The 25,990-nt window shown below is 32.8% G+C and overlaps 1 protein-coding gene and 1 long non-coding RNA gene across 3 annotated transcripts in view; one reads left to right on the top strand and one right to left on the bottom strand.

Moving 5' to 3' along the window:
• The window catches only part of LOC109839472 (2-oxoglutarate-Fe(II) type oxidoreductase), a 48,833-nt gene extending 23,210 nt beyond the window's left edge, over positions 1-25,623 (bottom strand). The window contains exons 1-5 of the mRNA XM_020407910.1: positions 25,466-25,623; positions 25,185-25,380; positions 7,827-7,907; positions 7,584-7,635; positions 3,944-4,065 (exon numbers count right to left, since the gene is read on the bottom strand). Coding sequence (XP_020263499.1) covers positions 3,944-4,065; positions 7,584-7,635; positions 7,827-7,907; positions 25,185-25,380; positions 25,466-25,543 — 529 coding nt within the window. The 5' untranslated portion in view covers positions 25,544-25,623. The remainder of the gene's footprint in view (positions 1-3,943; positions 4,066-7,583; positions 7,636-7,826; positions 7,908-25,184; positions 25,381-25,465) is intronic.
• On the top strand, positions 22,026-23,467 carry LOC109839473. Of its 2 annotated transcripts, XR_002246643.1 has the most exons (4): positions 22,026-22,445; positions 22,525-22,616; positions 22,701-23,044; positions 23,154-23,467. It is a non-coding gene; the product is annotated as an uncharacterized LOC109839473 (long non-coding RNA). The 2 variants fall into 2 exon arrangements; XR_002246642.1 differs by having other exon boundaries at positions 22,045-22,445; positions 22,701-23,467.

The raw sequence follows: 25,990 nt of genomic DNA, 5'->3' as shown, positions 1-25,990 counted from the left end.
ATAGTAATTCAGGCCATCATAGGAGATGAGGGCACGTGCTTCGTGGCGAGCGAGAGCTTATCGTCGTCGTTGCTTGGCCATTTTTAAGAGAGGAGCGTTCATGTCAACGGCGAAGGGGTGATCTGCACCGAGACGAATTATCGTCTCCTCGGGAATAGGAGCTTGAGTGGGTTGCGTGACAACCCCTCGAGCAACTCCTTGGCTTGCATTCTTGGCCTTTTGATCGGCCTTAATTGGCTTCGGGGAATTAGAACCCCCATTGATTGCTCAGGTAGAGCTTTCAAGCGTAGTAGCCTTAGTTGGTTAGGGCTGAGCCACATGCACAACCTTACGGCACTTGCGTGATGCCTTACCGCCAGAAGAAGCCGAAGATAAGTATTCTTCGTACTTCGCTTGATCAAACTCTACGATAAGGGACTCAACAGTCATCCCTGCAACGATCTCGTCAAATTGCGCCACCATCATTTCGTCTGAAAGAATGGTTCCTCCCACTGTAGTCGTCATCTTCTGTAGGATGTAAAATGGATCTCAAGTATTTGTATTAATTGAATTATTTATTGCAAATCGAAATCGACTTTACACAAAAGCGAAGAGAATGAATTTAATCTCTCCTTGTTTAACGTGGGTTCTTAGTAGCGATAGGATGTCTCGTTTGATGCTCGTGTCGAGTTTGCTTCCCTTTGACGATTTGAATGAGATTGTGAATCAAACTTCAGCGCGTAGTAGAAGTTTGGTAGAAGAGTTCGATCACACGAGCTTTAGAATTAAGGCCGAATGCAAAGAAAATGCAATGTTCGGTTCTTCTATCTCCAAGAAGTCTGATTGCCAATAGTCAAGAGCCAAGAGTCCGAAGATCTAGATCTCAAAAAGCCAAGGTCCTCTTCTCTGTAGCCGAATATGGCTATTTATAGGGAAAGTTGGTTGTAACCAACCCCTTAGATCGTGGGAAGTGGACGTAACCACCTCCACAATTCAAGTGATTTTTAACCGCTCAGGCGAGCTAGGCGAGCTAGTAGACGAGCTTGCAGGCTAAGTTGGCGAGCCTGGAGAGCTTTCAGGCGAGGTTGGCGAGCCTGGCGAGGTTGCATGGAAGTTGGCAAACAGGCGAGGTTGACAGGCGAACCCCCTCCTTAAGCGTTCAGGCGAGCTTAAACCATGTTGGTGAGCTTGGATCGTGCGGGCGAACCTCCTACAGGCGAGCTTGGCTTACGCAGGCGAGCTAAGCATTCAAGCAAGCTTAACTCGTGCGGGCGAGCTTAGATAACTCGCGAGCTAGCGAACTGGGCATTCAGGCAAGCTCAGTTCTTTTTAGGCGAAGCCCAATGTTCAGGCGAACTTCGTTTCGCCTGCGAAGTCCAGCATTTAGCCAAACTTGACTTGGCTTGATTCAGGCGAACCCTAATCTTGCAGGCGAAGTTCAGGCGTCGAGGAACATAACTTGCTGTGAAAAACGGGTCATAATTTTTCAAACCGTAAGTCAAAATTAGACGAATTATATGTGAAAATCGACTATCTCAACGAGATGGTGCCGACCAAACCCATCAAAGTTTGGTTTGCCGCTGTCCGTTTTGTCAAATTCCCTCCGATTTGAGAGATATCAGTGTTTTTGTCCGTTTTTTTACTATTTTTGGTAATGTTCTTGCAGACGAACTTTTGAATTTCTCTATTAAAGATAAATGCAATTTTATTTGCTTACAAACCCAAGCATATTCCTTAAAAAGGATAAAATATTTTTATGACCTAGGGTTATAATGTCCTGATTATATGATTGTTAACGATCTGTGGAACAGTATCTGTGCTCAAGAGAAAAAGCAAATCAGAGTATATATGACTCATCTAGTCCATCTTCTAAAAGAAAAGGATGAGAAATATATTAAACAAAATAATCAGTTATAAAAGAGAATTATAGATCTTTCATATGAGATTAATTATCTTTATCCTTATTCTAATAAGGTTGCTTTAACATCTAATGAGATGTTTCAAATTCTTAGAATACCAGAATATATTCAACAAAATATCTATAGAGAGCGTCTAAACATAGAGCAATTATGGTCCAAACTAAATATTCTACCTCAAGACATTCAAAATGTTATTAAGGCAAAAGTTGAAGAGGATAATATCGTTTTCCTTCTAAACGATCACAAAGAATTTACACTGCTTACAACATGTAACTCTCCCAAATTTGCAGTAAATTTTTATGAAATTCCTCTTTATATACCTCACATAGAAGCAAGAAATGTTTGTGAGATAAGAATTACAAGAGTGCCCCCATTTTTCTACAATCCAATGCGGTTTAAAGGTTTGTCAGCCATTGTCAAGATTGTCATCTTCCTATCTCCAACAAGTCTGGAGCATCTTCAATTCAATATCATGTCTACGTTACATGAAAGAAGCGGTTCTGAATATTTTCCAAATTTACAAATTTTAGAAATTTCTACAAACACCAAGCTCTATACTCATAATCAATTTCGTGAAGAATGCTATGATTTAAGGTTGGATCACTTTCAGAACACCATCTGGTTCCATAAAAAGCTTGAGTATCTAATTGAAGATTAATCGTATTATATAAAAGATGGACTTTGAATTATCTGCACTAACATTAAGATTTGAGAAATTTCTCAGACAAAAGCAGCCAAAGCAATCATCGAACAATGGACGACTAATCCACAAATTGGCCCAGAAACAAATAAAGATTATGATGTTTTCATAGCAGTAAAACACTACCAAGAGAATGAACTCCGTCAAGAAGAGGAACCCCCCACTCTTCGAATGATATATCAATTGACAGTGACTTGGCAGAAGAAATAACACATACATGGGAAAATATGTGAACTACCATTAACTTATGGTAAAACTTTACATATGATTAATTTTAACGACTTAAAAATCAAGTCGAATCAACTTTTGCCAATATATTTTCATAGTTCAAAAGTATTTTTAACTCTTATACAATTTTCACAGCTAAACAAAAGCAGCAATCTACAGATGCAATGACAGCTGATATAACCGCATACAATATGTTATATTGGATTCTCACTCTTTGGATACTTAAGCATGAAGATATTTTGTCAAAAAGGCTACTCTACAACCTAATTTCTTGTAGGTTTGACAAATTTGCTCAAGTGGATCCCACAAGTCATGACAAGCATCTTGGAATAGTATTTTAAAAACTCTATAAAAGAGGTAGAAGCTCATGAAGAAAGGGGAGGCTTTTTGGAGAGTGAAGTGAGATCCTCTTTAGAATTCTTCTTGTTTTCTCTTTTAGTTTTTAAGTTTGAAGTATAAGTTTGAGTTTGGGTGAGGTTTGCTTTTAAGTTTTGTTTTGAGTGTTTGTAAGATAAGTGTGTACTAGTACTACTAGTTCGGTGCTAAGCAGTTAATCACCCAACTCCTAGTTTGTAAGTTTTTAAGTTTGCTTTCCGTCAAGTACATAAGTGTGTCTCTTGTTAATACTACTATTTAGTTTGCTTTGAAGTTCTTCATTTTGTTTCAGCTACCGTTGCATATTCTTTTGCTTCCGTCTTTACTGTTTTACTGTTTTTCTTTTTGATATACAAGTGAACAAAGAAGAAGATATAGCTATAAACAGTATCTATATCCTCTTCTCCGTCTACACAGTATTCCCCACGAGCTAGCTCTATCGTACCAAGGCTAAAACAATCCTAGTCACGATTGGTATACATACATACGTACATACGTACGTATGTATGTAACGTAAGAATGTTATCCTAATAATAAAAGATAGCAGGTATATCAAAAATGAAAGAGAATAAGTAACAAAAGAAGCTATTTCTATTCTGGATATGAAGTAATACGCAGAACTTCACAGGAGAATATTCATAGCTGTTTGATAAATGCATATACCACCTAAGAACTGTGTGCTAAGTAGAAAATCATTTTTTACTGTTACTACACTAATTATGTCAAGATGAAATGCACATACCTGGATAATGCAATAGGCGAATAAATGCCATTGGATTATTCATTGCTCCAAGTTTCTCGAAGAACTGTTCATCAAGGTTTAAAGCCAGAGCGATCAAACTGACTAATACTTTGTCCACGGCCCTGAGGTAAAAGAACATTAATGGTACTCAATTGGTACCTTCTAAGCGTCTTGCAGAGTAATTAAACTTAATTGCGAGTTAAAGCAGAGATTTTTCATTTCCTTGTAGTCGTCAAATAGTTGAGGATAAAACAAACATATTAGCCGCAGACATACCTGCATAAGTTCGAGATTTGACCTGTACCATTTAAATGCTCAATAAAGAACATTAAATATTCAAGATTTTTCATAAGTTGTTAATGCATAAGGTAATTATGGATTTTTTTAAAGGCTCTTTTTACTGGTAATTACTTAATTTCCTCTACAACTAAGCCAGAGGATTTAACAAGTCAGTGATGAGTGTGAGTTGATCAGGTTACAAATCATCAATAAACAAGATAAATTTAGCTAGCTGATGAGAACTTAATCAGAAAGGTTACAAACTGTATGTTAGTGCATTACTTCTGCACCACATTTGTCTTACACCGTAGTATCCCAAGACGACAACATAAAGCATCAAACCACGTTTAGGCTTTCAGAAAGGCAATGGCATGTCAGAAAGGCAATGGCATGTCGTCAAACCTTTTCATACTTGATTGGATGTCTTTACTAAAATCCTTGCAAAAAATCATGCCTATTTTTTTATTCAAGGAAAGCTAATTGTGACATTTCTTTTTGAGATATAAGCATCTATACTGATTTCTCCAAACCATTCATAGAATTAGTGAATGGAAGAGTATGATATTTTAATCAATAAGATGAGCATAGCTTCATTTCGTATATTTGGCTCCCTCATAAACCTACGAATGCTAGTTGATTCAGTGGGCAATCTTCTATTTACTAAACCAACTTTAACTTGCTTATGGGAAAGGCTCATCTCACGGTTACCTGCAAGGTAGGCGAAGGACATCTCAGAATATCTGGGCACCACTTTCCCAAAAAAACTGAAGAACATAAGAAACACACTCCAAGATCATTTGTTCTCTTAACATAATTGGGAAGACTCAATTATAGAGCCCCATTACAGTCTATTACTATGGTCTTTGAGAATAAATCATATGCTAGATATCTTTAAGAATATGCTAAACATATTCTCAGCATGTTCCTCTATTCTCTAAATTATGTTCCTAACATCTCTCAATCACATATCTTAGTACATCCTTTCCTAATATACTAGTATATTTTGTAACACTTCCGCTCTACTTGACCATATATATTGTATATGCCGAGCTTGTTATACATGGGAACATAACAACTAGTTGAGAGAGCTTTCTAAACGTTATCTTTGCCCGAACTAGTTGAAGAAATCGTGTGTTTGTTTGCTCCAATTGAAAGCCATAGAAAAGATATAGATCTCACAAAGTAACAACCAGTAAATTGTAGTCACAGTCAGAATTATCGAGCATAAACAAGAATAAGAATAAATCAGACAGAACCACTGGCAAATCACCGCTTTTGTGATCTCTAGACAGCGAGCTAAGTAGACAACCAGCCAGAAATAAGAGACCCTCAATGAATATTAGAATCATGGTTCAGAAACCTCTAATAGTGGTTCAGAAACCTCTAATAGGGCCAGAACAATATGTTGGACCACCAAATAAGAGAAATTCTGGGTAGGTTTTAGCCATAAAAAGCAACAAACAGCCAAAACCAAAAATACTCTTCACGTGAATAGTACCTGTTAAGGAATATATTAATATATTAGGAAAGGTATATTAGGATGTCTGATTAAGAGAGATTAACGATATGATTAAGGAATAAAGGAATATGCTGAAAATATGTTTAGCATATTCCTAAAGATATGTAACACATATTTTATTCACAAGCACTATAATAAAAAACTATAAGGGGGCTCTATAGTTGAATCTCTGATTTACCCACTTTTATTCTTCAACATGGTATCAGAGCCTACTATTTTATCCTAGAGAATCTGTCCCCTTCTCTCTATACAATGGGGTCCCCATGGGGGATTTGTACCGCAAAAAAATGTCTGCGCTTCCCCCTGGCGGCTTCGGCAACTATTTCGGCTTCAACATCACTGATGATTTTGTTTTAATTCTGTTCAAATCTGTTGGCATCATAGATTCCTAATTACCAAACTTTAGTCAAAGCTTCTGCAAACTCAGATATCAACTCGTGACTTTATTTACTATTGCACATTTGAAGATTCAGGAAGATGGAGAATCATAATGAGAAGTGGGCTAAGTTGCACTAATAAGTTTCAAGGCTTTGCTCTCGAATGATGACGTGAATTCATGAGTCTAAGAGACAAAAGGGAGGATGTCTGGTGGAGTGCAGAGACTAACCAGAGACCAAGAGATGATGAGAGCAGCCAAGGAGATAATAACATATCCGCTATTGAACATTTTGAAGTATTTTCAGATGAGGAAGAGAGAAGCCAGCAAGGTTGCAGCCCCTAGTGGTGGTTGTCCTCTAGGAGACTATAACTGCAATAAGGAGACTGAGTAGACCAAGGTGATTGTCTTCAGTGGCATATAGTGATACTATCCGGGCCCTGGGATCTGGGACAGGAAGCAGCAAGCTTAAGTTGCGAAGGCATCTTTTGAGAGGAAATGAAATGGAGCTTGGAATTTTAAAAAGGGGTAATATTTTTTGGGGAGGAAGTTTATATATTCATGTTACATATATCCGTCAGGTTATAAATGTTGCCCACAACCCATTCAATAAATGAACCAAAGGTCATAGTAAACTCGATCAGTTTCACAAATGAAATATGAGTCGAACTATTTTCAATCCAAACTCATATAGGCCTAACTAATTCCATTGCTTTCAAGTCCGAAATAGGTTGGTTAATCCAGTTTTAGACCCCTTTTCAATATAACTTAAAAAGATTTTGGGATCTAAGTTCAATCATAAAGATTTGGGCATCAAAATGAAATTAGGGATAACATGGCGGTATTATATCAAAAAGAATCCAATGATTTTTGTCAAAAATAACAACCTACAAATGTTAAAACATGCATGTCTCAAAATGTTTACTACAATCATAAGGGACAACTTGCTATATAACCCTAACAGAAAATGGCACATGTTCCACAAACGATGAACTATTAAATTTGCCCCTTTTGCAAGGATCTGTCATTAGGTACCAAAGTTTAATGGCATAATCATAAGAAACAAGTCAACAACCATCACTTAATGGCATAATCATAAGAAACAAGTCAACAACCATCACTTAATGGCATAATCATAAGAAACAAGTCAACAACCATCACTTAATGGCATAATCATAAGAAACAAGTCAACAACCATCACTTAATGGCATAATCATAAGAAACAAGTCAACAACCATCACTGAGTATTCCCAAATAGGAGTCAGAATGCCAATTTTATGTAATGAAGACAATGGATCAAGAAAGTTGCAATTTCACAAAACGGCACCAGCTCTGCAAGACAGGAAGAAAAGTTGTAATTTCACATAATGGCACCAGCTCTGCAAGACTCGGAGTGTTGATAGAAACAAGATAACAACTTAAGGAGAAACTTGCAGAGTTTTTGAGGAAACTAGATGAAAACTTACAGGGCTTTTCCATGGTACATTTCCATTGTGGCTCTCCAACATGGCAATTTCTCTACAATTTCATAGCAAGCATCATTCAGATACATGAAAAAGCATCGAACTTAGGCTCAAAAGGTAAAGGAAAAACAAAAGACAGATTCAACGGTTGAGTTTGTGCTTGAGATGACAGCTCCCCAAAATGAAAACCAAATCCGCTACAAAATAGAGTTGGCGTTTCATACAAATAAGATAAAGAAATGATACCTTCTGAAGGCCATTGGTTTATATCAACTGATGAGTTGCTACTGGCAATAGGACCAATGTAAAAGCCCTCCTTCAAATCCCCTATTCCAATCAAACAAAACCTGATCAGATTAGCCTCCTTTCTGTTTACCAAGCAAGAGGTGGAAACAATGCAGGTTCATCATAATTTACAGTCTCCAGAAAGGAAATGTAAGAAATCAAACCTACAAAGAAATTTTTTTTAATTTTAATCTGTCTTTTGTTTATTTATTTATTTATTTTGGGGGGGGGGGGTTTGGATTATTAAAACTAGAAACCTACAAAGAAGAATTAAAACTAGAAAGTATAGATACTTTTTAAAAGGAAATTTTTTTTCTTCTTTACTTTTAAGCTAGGTTATCCGGACACTTCATCTAGGCTCCTAAATCTGTTTCCGACACTTCCCGTATCCGTGTCCATGTTGAACACTCCTTAGGCACTTCTTGAATATATACATACATTTATATAGACATGTACTCGATTATATAACACATTTTTAGCTTTAAAAACTCACGATACACTTCTTGAACGTATATTTTACACTTTACCTCAAATTTATGCCACTTTTTGAACTCGGGACAAGTTTGATTTAGCACATACATGGTTTATAAGTATGGTTTTAAAGGGTCGTTTGGGTATCTAGTTAAAAAATGAGTGGTTCTTCAATTTATAGTCTACTCGATAAAAGAAACATAAAAATGGAATACGGATTTTAGTTCTCATAACATGTGAACAAAAAACAATATCAATTAATTTCAATATGTATGTATATCGCCGTGTCTCCATGTCCTAATTTTTACAATTTTGCAGTGTCCTGTATCTACACCCACACCCGTATCCACGAAACATAGGTTTTAAGGGGGTAACATGAATATTCCCGATAATATGAGTTAAGGAATTACATGGTGTGCTGACAAAGAACTTAGTCATATGCTATGCACCGTAAAAGTTTTCTTTAAGAATAAAAGTTTTCAAAAGACATATTTCAATATAAGATTATATCAAAATAGTATACCTTTTCGAAATGGCATTTTAGTTTCATGATTTTCTTTGGTGAAAATGGTCAACCATATACATTCGCTGCCAAAATGAACCCTAATGAGGTGCCTGCTTTTCCTAGCTCTTATAAACTATAATTTGTAGACCAAAGATCCAAAGCACATTAGGCATCACCAATAGAGTATGTTAGTACACTGTCTTACTGTAAGCTACAAGGAAATCTTCGTCTTTAACTTCACATAGATGGAAAGTATTCATAGCTAAAATATATTTTTAAAACTTCTACTCGTTATAACCATATATTTAACCTTCATTAAACACTGATATTATGACAAAATTAACTGGTGCTAATCTACAACTCAAAATAGTTATAAATAGAAGTACACAAGCTTTCTGCTATCTAACTATAGCTCCCTAAATGCCTTTAGTGACCTCAAAAATATCTCTATGAAACACCTAGAAGACATTAAAAAACTTTTACAAGGCATCCTAGTGATATCTAAGTCATAGAAGAGGGCTTGTATCCCATCAACTGGTATTGTACAAGACTATTATGACTCAATGGTCAGTAGTCAATAAAAGAGACCAAATAGGTGCTTCCTGCTGCTTAAATACCCGTGTCTAGAAGAGGTCCTAGTACAACCTTTGTGCAAACTCTAGGGAAAGGGAATATGACAATAACTGGTAAGGCAATCTTGTATAGCAAGGGAAAGGAGTAAGGCACATATGTTCAATACCAAACTTATCCTTCAAAATATAAGATAATGATTCTTAAGAATAAAATATCTCATGTAAAGCCCTGTAAAAAAATGACACAGCCAAGAAGTATTAGTCTACTAGCTGCTAGCATTCTTTTACATTGTGTCTTAAATAGCACAGCTCCTTTAAATTTGTCAATAAGGAATACTAAACTGCTTCATAACTTCAATCATTATTAAATCTGAGATTCAAAGGTCATTATTCTAGGTGATCAACAATGATAACAACCAATTTTTTAAAAGTGAAAGGCGAGGTGAATACGATGACGTCCAATGTTGTCTGAGGCAAGAGATGCCAAACGCAAGTGAACCAACGCTATAAAAATTAAAATTTCATGAAAACTTTACAAATAACATGTAATTATACATAAATCACAACAGCACAAATTAATCACAGCCGAATTTTACAAGTCACAAATTATGATATTTAACAAGTCATAAACCAGCTAAATAAAGTAGTAAGAATTATTGAATAGTAATTACTAACTAGTAAGTAGTAACATAGACAATTAATCAGCAAACTTTAAACTTTTAAGGTTCAAATTGTGGCATGTCCTCAAAATGATATAGGTAATAAGGTACACTACAACAAGAGAAAAAAGAAAAAAAAATCAGCAAAGAGAAAAGAAGAAAATTTAAAAACAAAAACAAACTACATTTCAAAACAAAGGCAGACACCTTTCATGCCTTGTCGCACATGTCTTAAGCGAGTGCCAAAGGCAGCAAGGCAAGCTCTTGAGGTGTCAAAAGAGATTTAGTAAGACAACTAGAGCAAGAGATTCAGTAAGACAAATAGCGCATTAAATTGTTGATATCGAACTCATCGATATAGTAAGACAACTAAGGATGTGCCTTAAACACCAAGCCCTCGTCTCCCTCAACTACAACTCCAGGACCCAATTTCACAGAGCACGTAATAAAATACAGAGGAGAAAGGAATAAAAAAGTATTAAATATGTGTGACACGCAATCTCCAAGAACTAGCACAATGAACTATCATCAAATATGAAGTAAATTCAACATTAAAGAAAAATTAAAGAAATGAAACCTTTATTTTTGGAAGAAGGATTAAAGCTACAAAGAATAACTAAAACCCAAAAACATGGACACTTTTTAAAGGAAAAAAAACAGTTCCCTTCTTTGGTATGAATGGGGTAACATGAAGACTCTGGATGATGGGAGATAAGGAATGCCTTAGTGAGCTTTACAAAGAACTTAGCCAACACACCATAAATAATTAATGTTTCTTTAAGAACAAATTTTAACAGAAATCTTTTAATATAAGTATATATATCAAAACAACTTAGACATTTTCCAAACAGCATTTTAGATTCATGATTTTCTTTAGTGACAATGATCAACCACCTACACTCGCTACCAAAATGAACCCTTATGAAGAGCCTGATCTTCTTATAGTTTATAGTCCAAATATTCCAAACATATTAGATACCAACATACCACCAATATAGTATACCACTACACTTAATTAGTGTAAGTTTCTCCTTTGCATTAGGAAAACATCATCTTTACCTTCAAATAGATGGAAGTTCTTCCTAGCAAAAAGATCTCTTTAACAATTATACTCATTTGTAACCATTATTATGTTCAGCTTATTTCCACACTGGTTTCATGACAAAGTTAACTAGCCCAAATGCCCAAATTGACAACGCAAAATAAATTACAAATAGAACTACACAGGCTTCCGCAACCTAAACTATAGCTTACCTAAATTCCTTTAGTGACCTCAAAAACATCCCTGTGAAACTCGTACTGTTTTTAATCTTAAGCAGATTTGCTAAATACCTATCTCATTCCTTCGATATGTTTATGGCTTATTTCAATTATGTATATTTTGTTTCATTTATTCATATTTATTTGCTGTTTGTAATGTTTTCCTATTTTTGGGCTTTTTAGACCAAGATTTTGTGTGAAATACTCTGGGTTCCCTTCATTTAGATTGATTCTTCCTCTTCCTCTTCCTCTTCTTGAAAAGAACTCACACTTGAGAAAACCCCTATGCAAACAGGGAAAATTGCAACATAGGTATTATTTTGTGAGTGATTTGTTTCAAATCATCTGTCATACTGTTCACAGTATCCAGACTTCAAATAATATTTCAACCATGCGTTCCACGAGGAAAAACCAGTCAAATGCTAAAGGGATAACCAAGGGCGAAGACCAAGGCATGTGTGTTGAATAGCAAACTACTAGGGGTGCTAAACCGTATTCGTATCCGAGTAAATATCTGTAACCGTATCTGTTAGGATACGGATATAGTTACTCAACTCTATAACCAATAGGATAGATATGGTTTTGTAGTGAAATGTCTGTGTCAGTATCTAAAATAACTGAATACATATTAGTCATACTCTTACGATAGTATCGATTCTTAGATTATAGATTTGTGGTTAATTTTGATGACTAAGATGTCTAATCTTTGCTTTTTAGTTATAATGAACATACTAACGAACTCTTTTGTATCATATGAACTATATTTTTCTCAATACTATCTAGTTTTCTCATATCCGTTTTGTATCTGCATGAATATTCGCATCTATATCCGTAACCGTATCCGATTTTAACAGATATGGATATGAATTTTCTTTACCGAGGTATATCTGTATCCGTATCCGAGATGGATAAGCGGATATGGATATGATAAGCATCATATCCGAGCCGTATCCAGACCGAATGCACCCCTACAAACTACTCTAGTGGGAAATGATTAGTACAAATATTAAACCATATAATATCTGACAGAAAATGTTATTACAGTAACCCTCAGTTAACCCTTATTTCAGTGCAGCCGAAATGTAGAGTGAACACAATCCCTCATCTCTCTCAACATCAATTCATGGGCAAATATACAAGAAATCCCCTTAAAAATAAGCTTAATGTCAGAAAACCTGCCTTAACTTTGGATGATTAATATCAGAAAAACTCTCATAACTTTCAAAATATCCACACAAAAAAAACTTAAGTTTAGGGGTCATCAGAAAACTCGTTTAACTAAGATTTTATCAGAAAATTCCCCTAAAAGTATGAACCGCAATTTTGTCTTGGAAAAAGCACTCCCCCAAGAATTTTACACACCCATATGAAAATTTCTGATTAATGCTGTTTAGCAGAAGTTTATTAAACCTTAAAGTTACAGGGTGTTTTCTAATAATCTCTAAACTTAAGTGGAGTTTTCTGAAATGTATGGGAGGTTTTATGCGAAATGTCCAAAGTTAAGGGACCCTTCTGATATTAAAGCCTTAAAATAGGGGTGGAAATGAAAATTAATTGTTCCGTTATTATCCGTCCAGATATTCGGTCATATTCGACTCGATAGTTTATTTAATTGTAAACGAATATTGTTTAATATTCGGCTTAAACGTATAGAATTTAACCAAAGATCTATTCAATTCGGCTGATTATTCAATATTCCTTTATGTTTTACATTTTATTCCTCTAAATTAATTTATCATAGAATATTTATCTTTTAAAGTGTAAGAGATATTCACCATATCGGCATATATCATAACAAAATATCTATCAGAAATAAATTCTTATGCAAATTTTAGCTTAGATTACATTCTTAAGTTGCTAAAAAAGTTTGACAGAAAATGAATACATTTAGATCTAAAATATATAATGAGTTGTTTTCCTGTTTCTACATTATTACATTATACCTAAGTTGCATGAAAATGGGTACGGGTACCGGTGCGCAAGGTTTTAAGTATGGGTTACTAGGCACTTATAGGATGGTCGAAATCCATATTAGGATATCGGGGATGTATCGAGGATAAGTAGTATTTATCAAAGTGACATTACCAGATGGTGATATACATAATATAATACTTTAAAATGTAATCTAACCAACTTAATGAAATATAAACATACCAAAATGTAAATAAGTATGTTTAGGATCACTAACCAATGGTAGAAAACTCAGGTCGGATCAGGTTTAAAATGCATTGAATAGGTGCATGTTGCCCGAAATCAAAATTAAAACCAAAGCAGGATAATTCTGATTTTGGGGCCAACAATATCGGCCGATAACTCACTTTATCGTCGTATTATCGGCGATAAACATCCAAAAACGATAACTAATATAGAATCGAACTTATCATAGCAGAAGGCCCCAAAATCGATACATCGTAGATAATATCGATTCATCGACCGATATTTAAAATAGTGATGGTGCAGGTGCAGGTACGGGACACGACAAATTTGTGACATATAGGGTACGGGATGTTGGCCTTCTTATTTTGATGATATTTAACAAACAATTTACGACTAATGTTGTTTGTCTAGTGTTTGTGGTTTTCTATTTATTATAGACAAACAACATATTGGAGGATGGATGGAATTGCGTCACAACGATCATATCCAATGGAGGTTGGCGGATTCGTGGAGTGAAGCCTTGCAATTCAAGTTAAAGATCCAAGTTCAAGCTTCATCCGTAAGTTTACCAAGAAGAGCTTATTAAAGATCAAGATCATAGCTTGGGCATATTTAGTTTAGGAGTTTATATTATGTGTGTTAAGTACTGTAAGCTCAATATCATATACACACACATTTTATGGGTTTCTATGTATATATATATATAGTTATATATATACACATTTTGGCTTTTGGTTTATCCACAAACAAAGTTTTTACAAACATATAAATAAATATTTATATACATACATGTTTGTTTTTATGGGATAAGTTGGTTTGGTTTGATTTCATAGATATAAAACAAATATATATTCATATACATACTCATATGTTTCATATTCTATTGTATTTGTGAAAATATTGTATTCTCAGTTTTTGGACTTAACAATAATCATATACATATTTTCTTAAGTCTACAAAATTATTTTGTAATGTTTCAAAACATGGTTAAGCTAAAATATCAAAACTCATGTGTTTACATTTTTATGTTTTGTACTACTTTGCAAAATGATGATATTTTTCATTTGGAATGTCCTTTTTAAAAACCAGTTTTTGTAGCATGTTTATTATCATGTCTATAATTATTTCTTAAAATTTTATATTTTTCTGATTTTATTTGCTATTTTTAAAAGAGGTTTGAAAATCAAACTTTTGTTTAAAACAGACAGTGTGCATGTCTTGAGTCGACTCATGAACAGTGTTAAGTCGACTCATAAACTGTTGTGCAGTTTATATTTTTTTCTGACGAGTCGACTCATAAACATCATGAGTCGACCAATCAGGTTGAGTCGACTCATGTCTGTAATAAGTCGACTCATAAACTGTGCTGGAAGGTATGTTTTGTTTCTGCTGAGTCGACCCATGACTTCATGAGTCAACCCATGAATGATGAGTCGACTCATGAATTTTATGAATCGATCCATAAGTTGGTTTTTAGCCTATAACGGCTACTTATGAGTCGACTCATGAACAGTACCGAGTCGACTCATAACATTGTAACGGCTATATTTCCAGACTGTACTATTTTTGGATTTTTGATCTTTTTACCTTGTCTTCTCTTGGCTTTGGGGTTCCTATAAATACCATCATATATCCTCAGTTCTAAATACTGATAAGAGAATGTTTTAAGAAGTTTAACAAGGGTTTAAGTCTCGTTTAGTTTTATTTCAAGTTTGGTTTGTGAAGATTGTTTCACAAGAAGAGGAGATCATCTTTGGTTTGAGCTTTTCACTTATTTCAAGTTTGGTTTGTGAAGATTGTTTCACAAGAAGAGGAGATCATCTTTGGTTTGAGCTTTTCACTTCACATCTCCATCTCTCTTGTTCTAGAGAGGAGATCATCTTTGGTTTGAGCTTTTCACTTCACATCTCCATCTCTCTTGTTCTAGAGAAGTTTTCTTAACTCAATTATCTAGTTTGTTTATATTTACATTTACATTGTCATATTTATATCTGCTAGACTTTAATTGAGTTTGATTTTGTTTCTCATTGTTTACACACACAACCATTGAGCTTATTGTATTTGCAAACATTGTATAATTGGGTTGTGGGGAGTTGTAACAATTAAGAGTGAGCTTAATTGAGTTCTTATCTATTGTAGAGAACAAATTTGTATTTGTGAGCCTTAATTGTGTAGATCACTTTGTAATACACTTGTACATCGAGAGGAGTGTGTGATGAGAGATGGGGTCATCCCAAGAGGAGTGCAATAGATGGTAATGCCTAGAGAGAGGTTGTAATTCCTAACACTTGAGGGAGACACGGACTAAAGACCAACACTTTAGAGGGTGTAAAGTAGGATTACAAGAGTGTGAGATTGTAAAGTTTTCGGTTAGCTAGAAAATCATATTGTGTGGTGTAAACGTTATTCGTGTGAGCGTAGAAAACCCGGTTGTGATAGTGGATTTTTTCCCGGGAGTGGGGAGCGGAGACGTAGGACGGAAGGTCCGAACTTCGTACTCATATTGTGTGTTTGCATTGATATGTTGCCCTATCACAATTGTATCCTTAGTTTAGATTATTTATCATTGAGTTAATTTATATATCATTGTATATATTTCATCATATACCTCTTTGCTAGGATATATCTCTTTGTTCATTTTGCATATTCTTGCTCATAATATATTGTATATCTATCTTGTAAGAATAAATTATTAATAAGTTTTAATTGGCATAAAATCGGATTAGATTAGCATAAGATCCTAATCACCCCTCCCCCCTCTAGGATCTAACACGGGACACGACTACATTTACATATCGAGATTAATAATTTACATAAGATCATTATTATTTTTTCAATTATGTGCTATTTAAATTTAAATTCCTATCATATTTTTAAGTTTCTTTTATTATGTTGATTGTTATAGATTGGAAAATGCTCGTTTTTAACTAGACACTCAAACCACTCTTTTAAATCATAGTTTTTAACTTGTATATGATCTTAAACAACCAGACCTATGTCTAACGAGTTTCAAGAAATGGACAGGAAGTGTGGGATATATACTCCCTTTAAAAGCACGAGTTCGAAAAATCTTTTTTAGACAAATATACCCCTTTATAGTTTAAACTACCTTATCTATAATCAAATTCTAATTTTCAATGGTCAATATTACCCTTCACTATTTTGAATATTTCATTTATATCTTAATCTATCCCAATCATAATCAGATCTTATCCTAATCCTATGTGAACCATGTTTAGCTTAACAATTTAAAAAAACTAATATTAATAAAATATATAAAATATAAAAATGTTATTAGTTTGTTAAGATAAAGAAATTACACGTAGATAACATATTATAATACATGAAGTATAGCAAAAAAAACCATAATAAGTTTTAAAAATGCAGAAAAGAACCTGAAAAGTTCAAAATTATAAAAATCATCCCGATGTCTCAAAACTTAAAATAAAAACATGAAATTAAAAAATTAACATCAGTTTGCAAAGAATTTAAAATTTACAGTTAACACCTCAATGTCTAAAAAATTATAGAAACACCCTCAATACACGTGATTTAATATCATGATTAAGTATTTTTGGCAGTTTGTGCTTATTTTTTCTTTAAACTCTTACATCCTAATTATTTTTTATGTTTGTTTAAATGGGATACATCCAATTTAAATTTTCATGTTGATATTTGAATTGACAAAAAACAAATATAATTTAAAAATAATTTAAATTTTTATATTATTTTTGACCGATATGAAACTAAGCTTTATTTGAGAAAGTATAGTATTGCAAAGTAAAAAATATTAAAATAGTGTTATACAAGGAAGGTGAATATTTAAAATCAATATGGCAAAATGATTGATTTAAAGTATGTTAAAACGATGCAAAAGAGAATACGAAGTTTATTCCTAATCATTTGATAGACTTCATAAAAAATATAAATTAAAGATTAATGCTAACTTTAGTATAGTTTTATATGATAAAAACATCCACATAAGAGTATAAAAGTACTGAAAAAAATTCATGAAACTCCCTTCTAAAGATTCCTATTTTCACTCAAAATAATTAAACTATTCTATAAAATATTCAAAAAATATTATTTTTTATTTCTTCTATTTTATTTTTTATTGAGTTAAGATCAATCCTTCTTCAGGTTTATCATTTATCATTTCTCGGGCAATTCTAAAGTATTGACTTCATCATCTACATCAATTGTGACATCAGGCTAATTTTGTATTTTTTATGCTATTATCTTTCCTGGGCTCGGAAAATCTTTTTTAGACAAATATACCCCTTTATAGTTTAAACTACCTTATCTATAATCAAATTCTAATTTTCAATGGTCAATATTATCCTTTACTATTTTGAATATTTCATTTATATCTTAATCTATCCTAATCATAATCATATCTTATCCTAATCCTATGTGAACCATGTTTAGCTTAACAATTTAAAAAAACTAATATTAATAAAATATGTAAAATATAAAAATGTTATTAGTTTGTTAAGATAAAGAAATTACACGTAGATAACATATTATAATACATGAAGTATTGCAAAAAAACCATAAAAAGTTCTAAAATTACAGAAAAGAACTTGAAAAGTTCAAAATTATAAAAATCATCCCGATGTCTCAAAACTTAAAATAAAAAACATGAAATTAAAAAATTAACATCAGTTTGCAAAGAATTTAAAATTTACAGTTAACACCTCAATGTCTCAAAAATTATAGAAACACCCTCAAAAGTTTAAATTACAGACAAGCACATTAAAATTTTAAAATTTTAAAACTTACAAACAACACAGATGAATTCAAGAGATTACTATGATACACCTAAAATTTTTGACATTTTAAAACTTAAAATACTAAATATAAAATTAAAAAAAATTAATAGCAACCTCTGAAGAATTTAAATTTTTTAATTAACACCCTCAATATCTCAAAAATTATAGAAACACCTTCAAAAGTTCAAATTATAAAAAGCCATCCTAAAATTCTAAAATTTTAAAATTTGTAAATAATATAAGATGAATTCAAGATATTATCCTTGGACACCTAAAAAATTAAAATTTGCCGAAATTAACCTCAAAATTTTAAAAAATTATAAAAAACTCCTTCAAAATTTAAAAATCGTAAAAAAACTCTAAATTTCCAAAATTTTTAACTAGCACACATCAAATTCGTCGATTGGTAGACCGCTAAAATTTAATATTTTTAAAATTAATCTATAGTTTTAATAATTACAAAAGACACCCTCAAAACTTTAGAGTTACAAGAAATATATTAACATTTAAAAAATTACCACCAACGCATGAAACATAGAATTTAAAACTACCAAACTTAAAAGTAAATTTTTTTAAAAACTCTTTCAAAATTTTAAAAATTATAAATCACACCCTTGCAGAAAAGAACCTGAAAAGTTCAAAATTATAAAAATCATCCCGATGTCTCAAAACTTAAAATAAAAAACATAAAATTAAAAAATTAACATCAGTTTGCAAGGAATTTAAAATTTACAGTTAACACCTCAATGTCTAAAAAATTATAGAAACACGCTCAAAAGTTTAAATTACAGACAAGCACATTAAAATTCTAAAATTTTAAAACTTACAAACAACACTGATGAATTCAAGAGATTACCATGATACACCTAAAATTTTTAACATTTTAAAACTTAAAATAACAAATATAAAATTAAAAATTTTAATAGCAGCCTCTAAAGAATTTAAATTTTTTAATTAACACCCTCAATATCTCAAAATTTATAGAAACACATTCAAAAGTTCAAATTATAAAAATCCATCCTAAAATTCTAAAATTTTAAAATTTATAAATAATATAAGATGAATTCAAGATATTACCCTTGGACACCTAAAAAAATTAAAATTTGCCGAAATTAACCTCAAATTTTTAAAAAATATAAAAAACTCCTTCAAAATTTAAAAATCGTAAAAAAACTCTAAATTTTTAACTAGCACACATCAAATTCGTCGATTGGTAGCCTCTGAAATTTAATATTTTCAAAATTAATCTATAGTTTTAATAATTACAAAAGACACCCTCAAAACTTTAGAGTTACAAGAAATATACTAACATTTAAAAAATTACCACCAACACAGAAAACATAAAATTTACAACTACCAAACTTAAGGGCCTGTTTGGATTCGCAGGGGGTGAAGGGAAGTTAAGGGAAACTGAGTGAAGTGAAGTGAAGGGAAGGGAAGGGAATTCTCTTCCCCTTGGTTACACCCCAATTTGGGGGGTAACAATTTTTATACTATTAGGGGGTGAACCAAGGTGAATGGAGGTGAATTAACTTCACCTCCTAAGTATTCCCAAACAAGGTGTAAAAGTAAATTTTTTTAAAAACTCTTTCAAAGTTTTAAAAATTATAAATCACACCCTCAAAGTTCAAAACCATAAAAATGGGCTAAAATTTTAAAACTTGGCAAAGAAAAGTGTAATTGTTTGGTATTTTTCATTTATATATATCACTATATAAATTAAAGTAATTTCATATAATTTTAGTAATAAGTTGGGGTAGCCAAAATACATTCGTAACATTAATTGATAGATGTTTAAATCCATAGAAATGATAAAACACTATAATATTATACCTTAGCATTAATTGATTTTAATTTAGAAACTTTAATCTTTAACGTTAATAATATTTATAGGATAAAAGAATACAAGGAATTACATATAGAGAAACTATTAGAATATTTAGAGACAACTTTAAAAGAATTGAGCTATTTCCATTGCAAATGAGAAAGTGATGGAAATAAATCTAAAATTTAAAAAACATCAATGAATCACTTGAATTGGCATTAACATAAGACATCTATTAGTGAAGCACTGAATGAGTTACATTAAAAAATAATTTAATAACTTTATCCTAATCAAAGAAAAAATCTCCATGGAAGACATAAGAAAAATTAGTAAGTATTCATAAGTTCCATACTGTATTCTTCAAATTATATATTAATATTATAATCTAAGAGAAATTGGTAATGAATAATGCAGGTATTTAGTTTAGATCTTTATGGAAAATAACAGGGATAGAGCAAAGGTAATATTATTGAAATAACAGAAATTCTTATTGGATGCATATCAGAAGAATCCATTTTAGAGGAAAATAAAGAGATAGCTTCTAATTTATTTAAGTAATAAATTAGGAACACAAAGAATTTTATATATATAAAACTAATATTTATTCTCATTGAAATAGAAAAAAAAATCAAAGTCTTTATTTTGAGTAGTTTGTGTTGAACATCATAAGTACATTTGACTTCTTTGTGAAGTTAAATGAGATGATAAAAAATTAACGAGCCCAGGAAAGATAACGACATAAAAAATATAAATTTAGCCTTATGTCACAATTGATGTAGATGATGAAGACACTACTCTAAAATTGCCCGAGAAATGATAAATGATAAACTTGAAGAAGGATTGATCTTAAATCAATAAAAAAATAAAATAGAAGAAATAAAAAACAATATTTTTTGAATATTTTATAGAATAGTTTAATTATTTTGAGTGAAATTAGGAATCTTTAGAAGGGAATTTCATGAATTTTTTACAGTACTTTTATATTCTTATGTGTATGTTTTTATCATATAAAAGTATACTAGAGATAGCATTAATCTTTAATTTATATTTTTTTATGAAGTCTATCAATGATTAGGAATAAACTTCATATTCTCTTTTGTATCGTTTTAACATACTTTAAATCAACCATTTTGACATATTGGTTTTAAATATTCACCTTTCTTGTATAACACTATTTTAATATTTTTCACTTTGCAACGCTGTACTTTCTCAAATAAAGCTTAGTTTCTATCGGTCAAAAATAATATGAAAATTCAAATTATTTTTAAATTATATTTGTTTTTTTCAATTCAAATATCAACATGAAAATTTAAATTGGGTGTATCCCATTTAAACAAACATAAAAAAAATAATCGGGATGTAAGAGTTTAAAGACAAAAGTGAGCACAAACTGCCAAAAATACTTAATCATGGTATTAAATCACGTGCATTGCACGTGTGTAAAAACTAGTGTCCATGAAGTGTACAAGTGTTTTAAATCAAAATATATGTCATATAATTGAGTAAATGTCTGTATAAATGTATGCATATATCCAAGGAGTGTCCATGAGGTTTGGGTACGGGTAAGTGTCAGTTACAGGTACGGCTTCGTGATAGAAGTACCCGTGTAACATAGAATTATACCAATTTTATGTTAATATTACTGTTGATATATGAATTTAATAATTTTAGTAGAGTATCATAATAATCATTACGTAATTATGCAAGATTTGAACACCTGGCCTCAAGGTTAAGAATCAGATGCCTTAGACAAGTGTGCTAACAAATATTCATGAATATTCATCGAATATCAAGTCAATATACCGAACCGAATTTGAACACCTTCTACCCTTTCGACACAAATTCAAATTCGAATTCGAATTCGCCGGAGTAAGCCACATTCAAATTCGAATTTAAAGGTGTTCGATCAAATTCGACCCGTTTCCACCCCTACCTTAAGGCTATGTTTGGTTTGAGGGAAAGGGAGAGAAAAGAAAAGTAAAATAGAAGAGAAAGTGAATTTCTAGTGTTTGGTTTGAAAGAAAACAAAAAAGAAAATGAAAATAATTTTCGCTGAAGAAAAATCCATACATATCTTTTCTGTCCCCCTTTCTCTCCGCTGCCCAGGTGAAAACGAGGGAGAGAGACGGAATCGATGCCTCCGACTTTCCCGATCTCTCACCTCCCTCTCTCTCCAAAACTCCGATCAATCTCCCATCTCTCTCTCCCCCCTCATTCTCTTTCTCTCTCTTCCCAAATCTAGGGCTACAAAGCTAGGGTTTCTCCATTCGAGCTCTCGTCAGCTTGAGATACGAGGGTGAGCTTCGGATCTCGTCAACTTGAGATCCGAGGGTGAGCTTTTGAAGCGACAACGCCAAAGGTAGTCTCTCTCATTTTCCCCAAATAATTTCCCCAATTTTCGTTAGAAATTCAACGACCGAATCTCATTGAAACCCTAGAACCCAACTGATTGCCGATCTTCGCTGCTCGCTTTCTTGCTGATCTTGATGGAGCCGTCGCCGGCAGCGAAGCTCGCCGCTCAGAGCAGCAAGTGAGAGAATTGACGATCGATTAGGTTTTTTTTTTAAATTTAGTTCTTGATTTCGTTATTTCTGACGGCCTCCATTTGATGCAGGCCTCGTCTGTTTACTGGGAGCTCGTCTTATCTGGACGAGGATCTCGATATAATTGAGCTATCGGGCCCGTCTTCTTCTTCTTGGAATACAAATAATCAGAAGAGAAAGAGAATCCAGGTTGAGAAAATTCCATTTTTAATGCTTTCATATGTGACCAACTGTATTTGGATTGTTTGTTCAATTTTATTTATGCAGAAAGATTATAGTTCTACTGCTAATTGTTAATTTGGATAATCAGTGGCGAAGCCAGGATTTTATAATCAGTCCTTGAATCCTAATTTGCAATGTGCAGTCAGGGATTTCATCTTCATAACTCATAACGTGTGTTATTATAGATTTATAGGTATGAATTCTGTAATCAATCAATGTAAGCAGTGTGTGACAATTTTGTAACGTTCTGTTAATATCACTTACTTCTAATCCTTAACCTTTGCATGCTTTTATCAAAATAGATTGTGAGTGATTTTGGTTCGATGGGTGAACTTGGATGGTCGTCGCCTTCTTATTAAATATGGATTTGGAGTATTTAGTTGGTTGCCAGGCTGAAGGTGGAAATGCTGCTTGAAAACGATTGATGAGTGAAAAATATTGTAGAGGCTTGTATAGAAAATCATTTCATAAGGGAGATATTGGAGGAAGACGGTTGATTAGTATGGCTTTTGATGCATACATCCAAATGTGACAGTTTATCAGTGAAGTTGCTATTAAACTGATTGTTATTGTTATGTGCACTTAAAAAAGACGTTATCACATGTCTTCGTCCCTATTTTCCTATATATTCTGTACATGTGCGTGTTAATGTTTATATATCTGTTCTCTGAGTCACCATGCGGGCGTTCGGGGTCGTGCGAAGGGGGTAGTGATGGTATTTAAGCATTTGCACATTCACTCCTCTTTCCTTTAGACATGGTCATGCTGTTTAGAGCGGAGTGTTCTACTTGAGTAATATTAAGCATTTGCACATTCACTCCTCTTTCCTTTAGACCTTCAATTGCATCCTCAGCTTTGTGAAGAAGCCTGTAATCATTTCCTCTGGCTGTATACCCTAACTCTGGAATTGGCTCTGTTTCATTGTAACAATTTTTACGCTAAGCTTGAAGAGTAGAACAATACCAAGTGATACAACATCCCTCAGTTGTAACGTAGTATGCTCTTCACAATTCTTCTTGTTGACCCGTTGCTTTGTAATCGAAGATACATGTTTCATGTTTTAATATTAGTTTAGAAGATACATGTTTCATGTTTCAATATTAGTTTAGACCACATGCATTCAATGTTACTTATCCTACATGATTCACTCCATCTTATCTACTTGGATATACATTGTATCAATTTGCTATTCTCATTGACATTGTCTTAGTTTTGAATCAATGCAATATGATTTTCTACAAGCTTGTTCTTAGTTCATGGTACTTACCGATTAATCTTTTTTGACTCCATGTCCATTTAAATTTGAATGTAACTCAATATTTTCTTTTTTCTCCTTTAGGGAGAGAAGCAGATGAGATCTGAAGCCTTTGATTGAAGTCAGGAAGAAATATTGATGTTATTGCTTTGTAGGAATATTTGAATGAATCAAATATTCTGAGCATATTTCTTGATGTTCACTTTTTGTTTTGCCTTTTTTAGTTAGGACCTTGGACTAGTCGGGAACACAAAGTTGAACTGAAAGTACTTGTTGAATGTTGGGCTTGTACAACTATTGCAACTACAATTTTGTTGGTTGTTTTTAGTAGTTATTGTCAAAGCAATGAAAATAATGTAATTTTTGTTTGATTGGATTGTCTAATTACTTTGTCTAGCAAAAAAGTTGAATTGTTTTTCAGTTGTAGAAATAACCTAGTGATGCAATATTATGCTCGGTAATTTTGTTTTTTAATGTGTATGGCTGATTTTTATGAATTATTTAGTATTTTTGTATTAACTTGTTATTTATATAAGCTTTACCACGAATTTTTATGAATTATTATGAATTTTAATATTAAATTATTATTTATATAAGCTTTATCATTAGAAGCAATTTTGAGGTATTTATATGAAAAATCAAGTTTGATAGTATTTATGAAATCTAAAGTTTGAAAACTTTTAAAAAAATTATATCCTAAATTACTTAAAATACAGTTCATATATTTCAATAAATAAGATTTGTGGTGTAATGTACCTTGGCTTCTATTTTCTACTTGATTTTCATAAAAAAGAGTAACCAAGCAAAAGAAATGATTTTTCCTATCATTTTCCTTCCAATTTTCTTTACAATTTTCTAACTAACCAAACAACAAAAAGAATTTTATTTTCCTTTCTTTTTCTTTTCCTTTCTTTCCACTTTCTTTTTCCTTTTCTTTTCTCTCAATTTCCCTCAAACCAAACATAGCCTAAAACAACTAGTACATATATACGTGCGACACGCAATTCAAAGAGCCGGCAACAAAGAATCATCAACATATAGATGAAAAACTCAGCACCAGATCAAAAAGCAATGGGACCTTTAAACTCGGTAGAAGGATCGAGGGTCTCGGAGCACATGGGAGTGTAGCCAGTGTGATCCTTGCTGTGCTCGAGCTTCATCTTCTCGTCGAGTGGCAGCGAGAAGAACTTCTTGCTCTCCGCAAACACTCGGTCTAGGGTTTCCTTTTCGATTCCGTGGTTTATTAGGTAGAAGAACCCGTGTTCCAAACATGCCTAAAATTTGAAAATAAAAATTGTCAAAAAAAAAAATTTACCGAATAAATGGCAAGAAAAGAGAATTAGGATTTGAGGGAGAAACCTCGCGGATTGATTTCGCGGTGGAGGCGCGATCGGGGGAGGAGAGGTCGATCAGAGGGAGCGATGGCTTTGGCGTCATTTTTTTATTTTTTTTTATTTTTTTAAGGTCAATTTTTGTTTATTAGATGTATCCCGTGATCAGCTCTGTAGCCCGTGAATCTATCGCAGATCCCGGAATATGAGGATTTATCCGATAAGTTGAACAGTGGGGACCCCATCCGTTGTTTACCATTCGTATTTGTGCGCTATTAAAATTGAACACGTAGATATTCAGATTCAAACCTGAGCTTTTAATAGATAAGGGGAAATTGCTTCCCGCCCTCAAAATAACCACAAGTATTCGCATCGCATCCTAGACTTTTTCAAAGCTCCCAAAACCCCTTAAATCAAACTCGCAATTCTTTTAGCCCCCGAAATCAGAAATCGAAACTCTTTCGTGTTTACTTTCAAACATTTAAAGACCATAATACATCTCTCTCTCTCTCTCTCTCTCTCTCTCTCTCTCTCTCTCTCTCTCTCTCTCTCC

Source organism: Asparagus officinalis, chromosome 4 (assembly GCF_001876935.1).
Source record: "Asparagus officinalis chromosome 4, Aspof.V1, whole genome shotgun sequence".
In the NCBI taxonomy this organism is placed as follows: domain Eukaryota; kingdom Viridiplantae; phylum Streptophyta; class Magnoliopsida; order Asparagales; family Asparagaceae; genus Asparagus; species Asparagus officinalis.
Note: the sequence above shows the minus strand (reverse complement) of the source record. Positions and strands in the feature narration are given on the sequence as shown.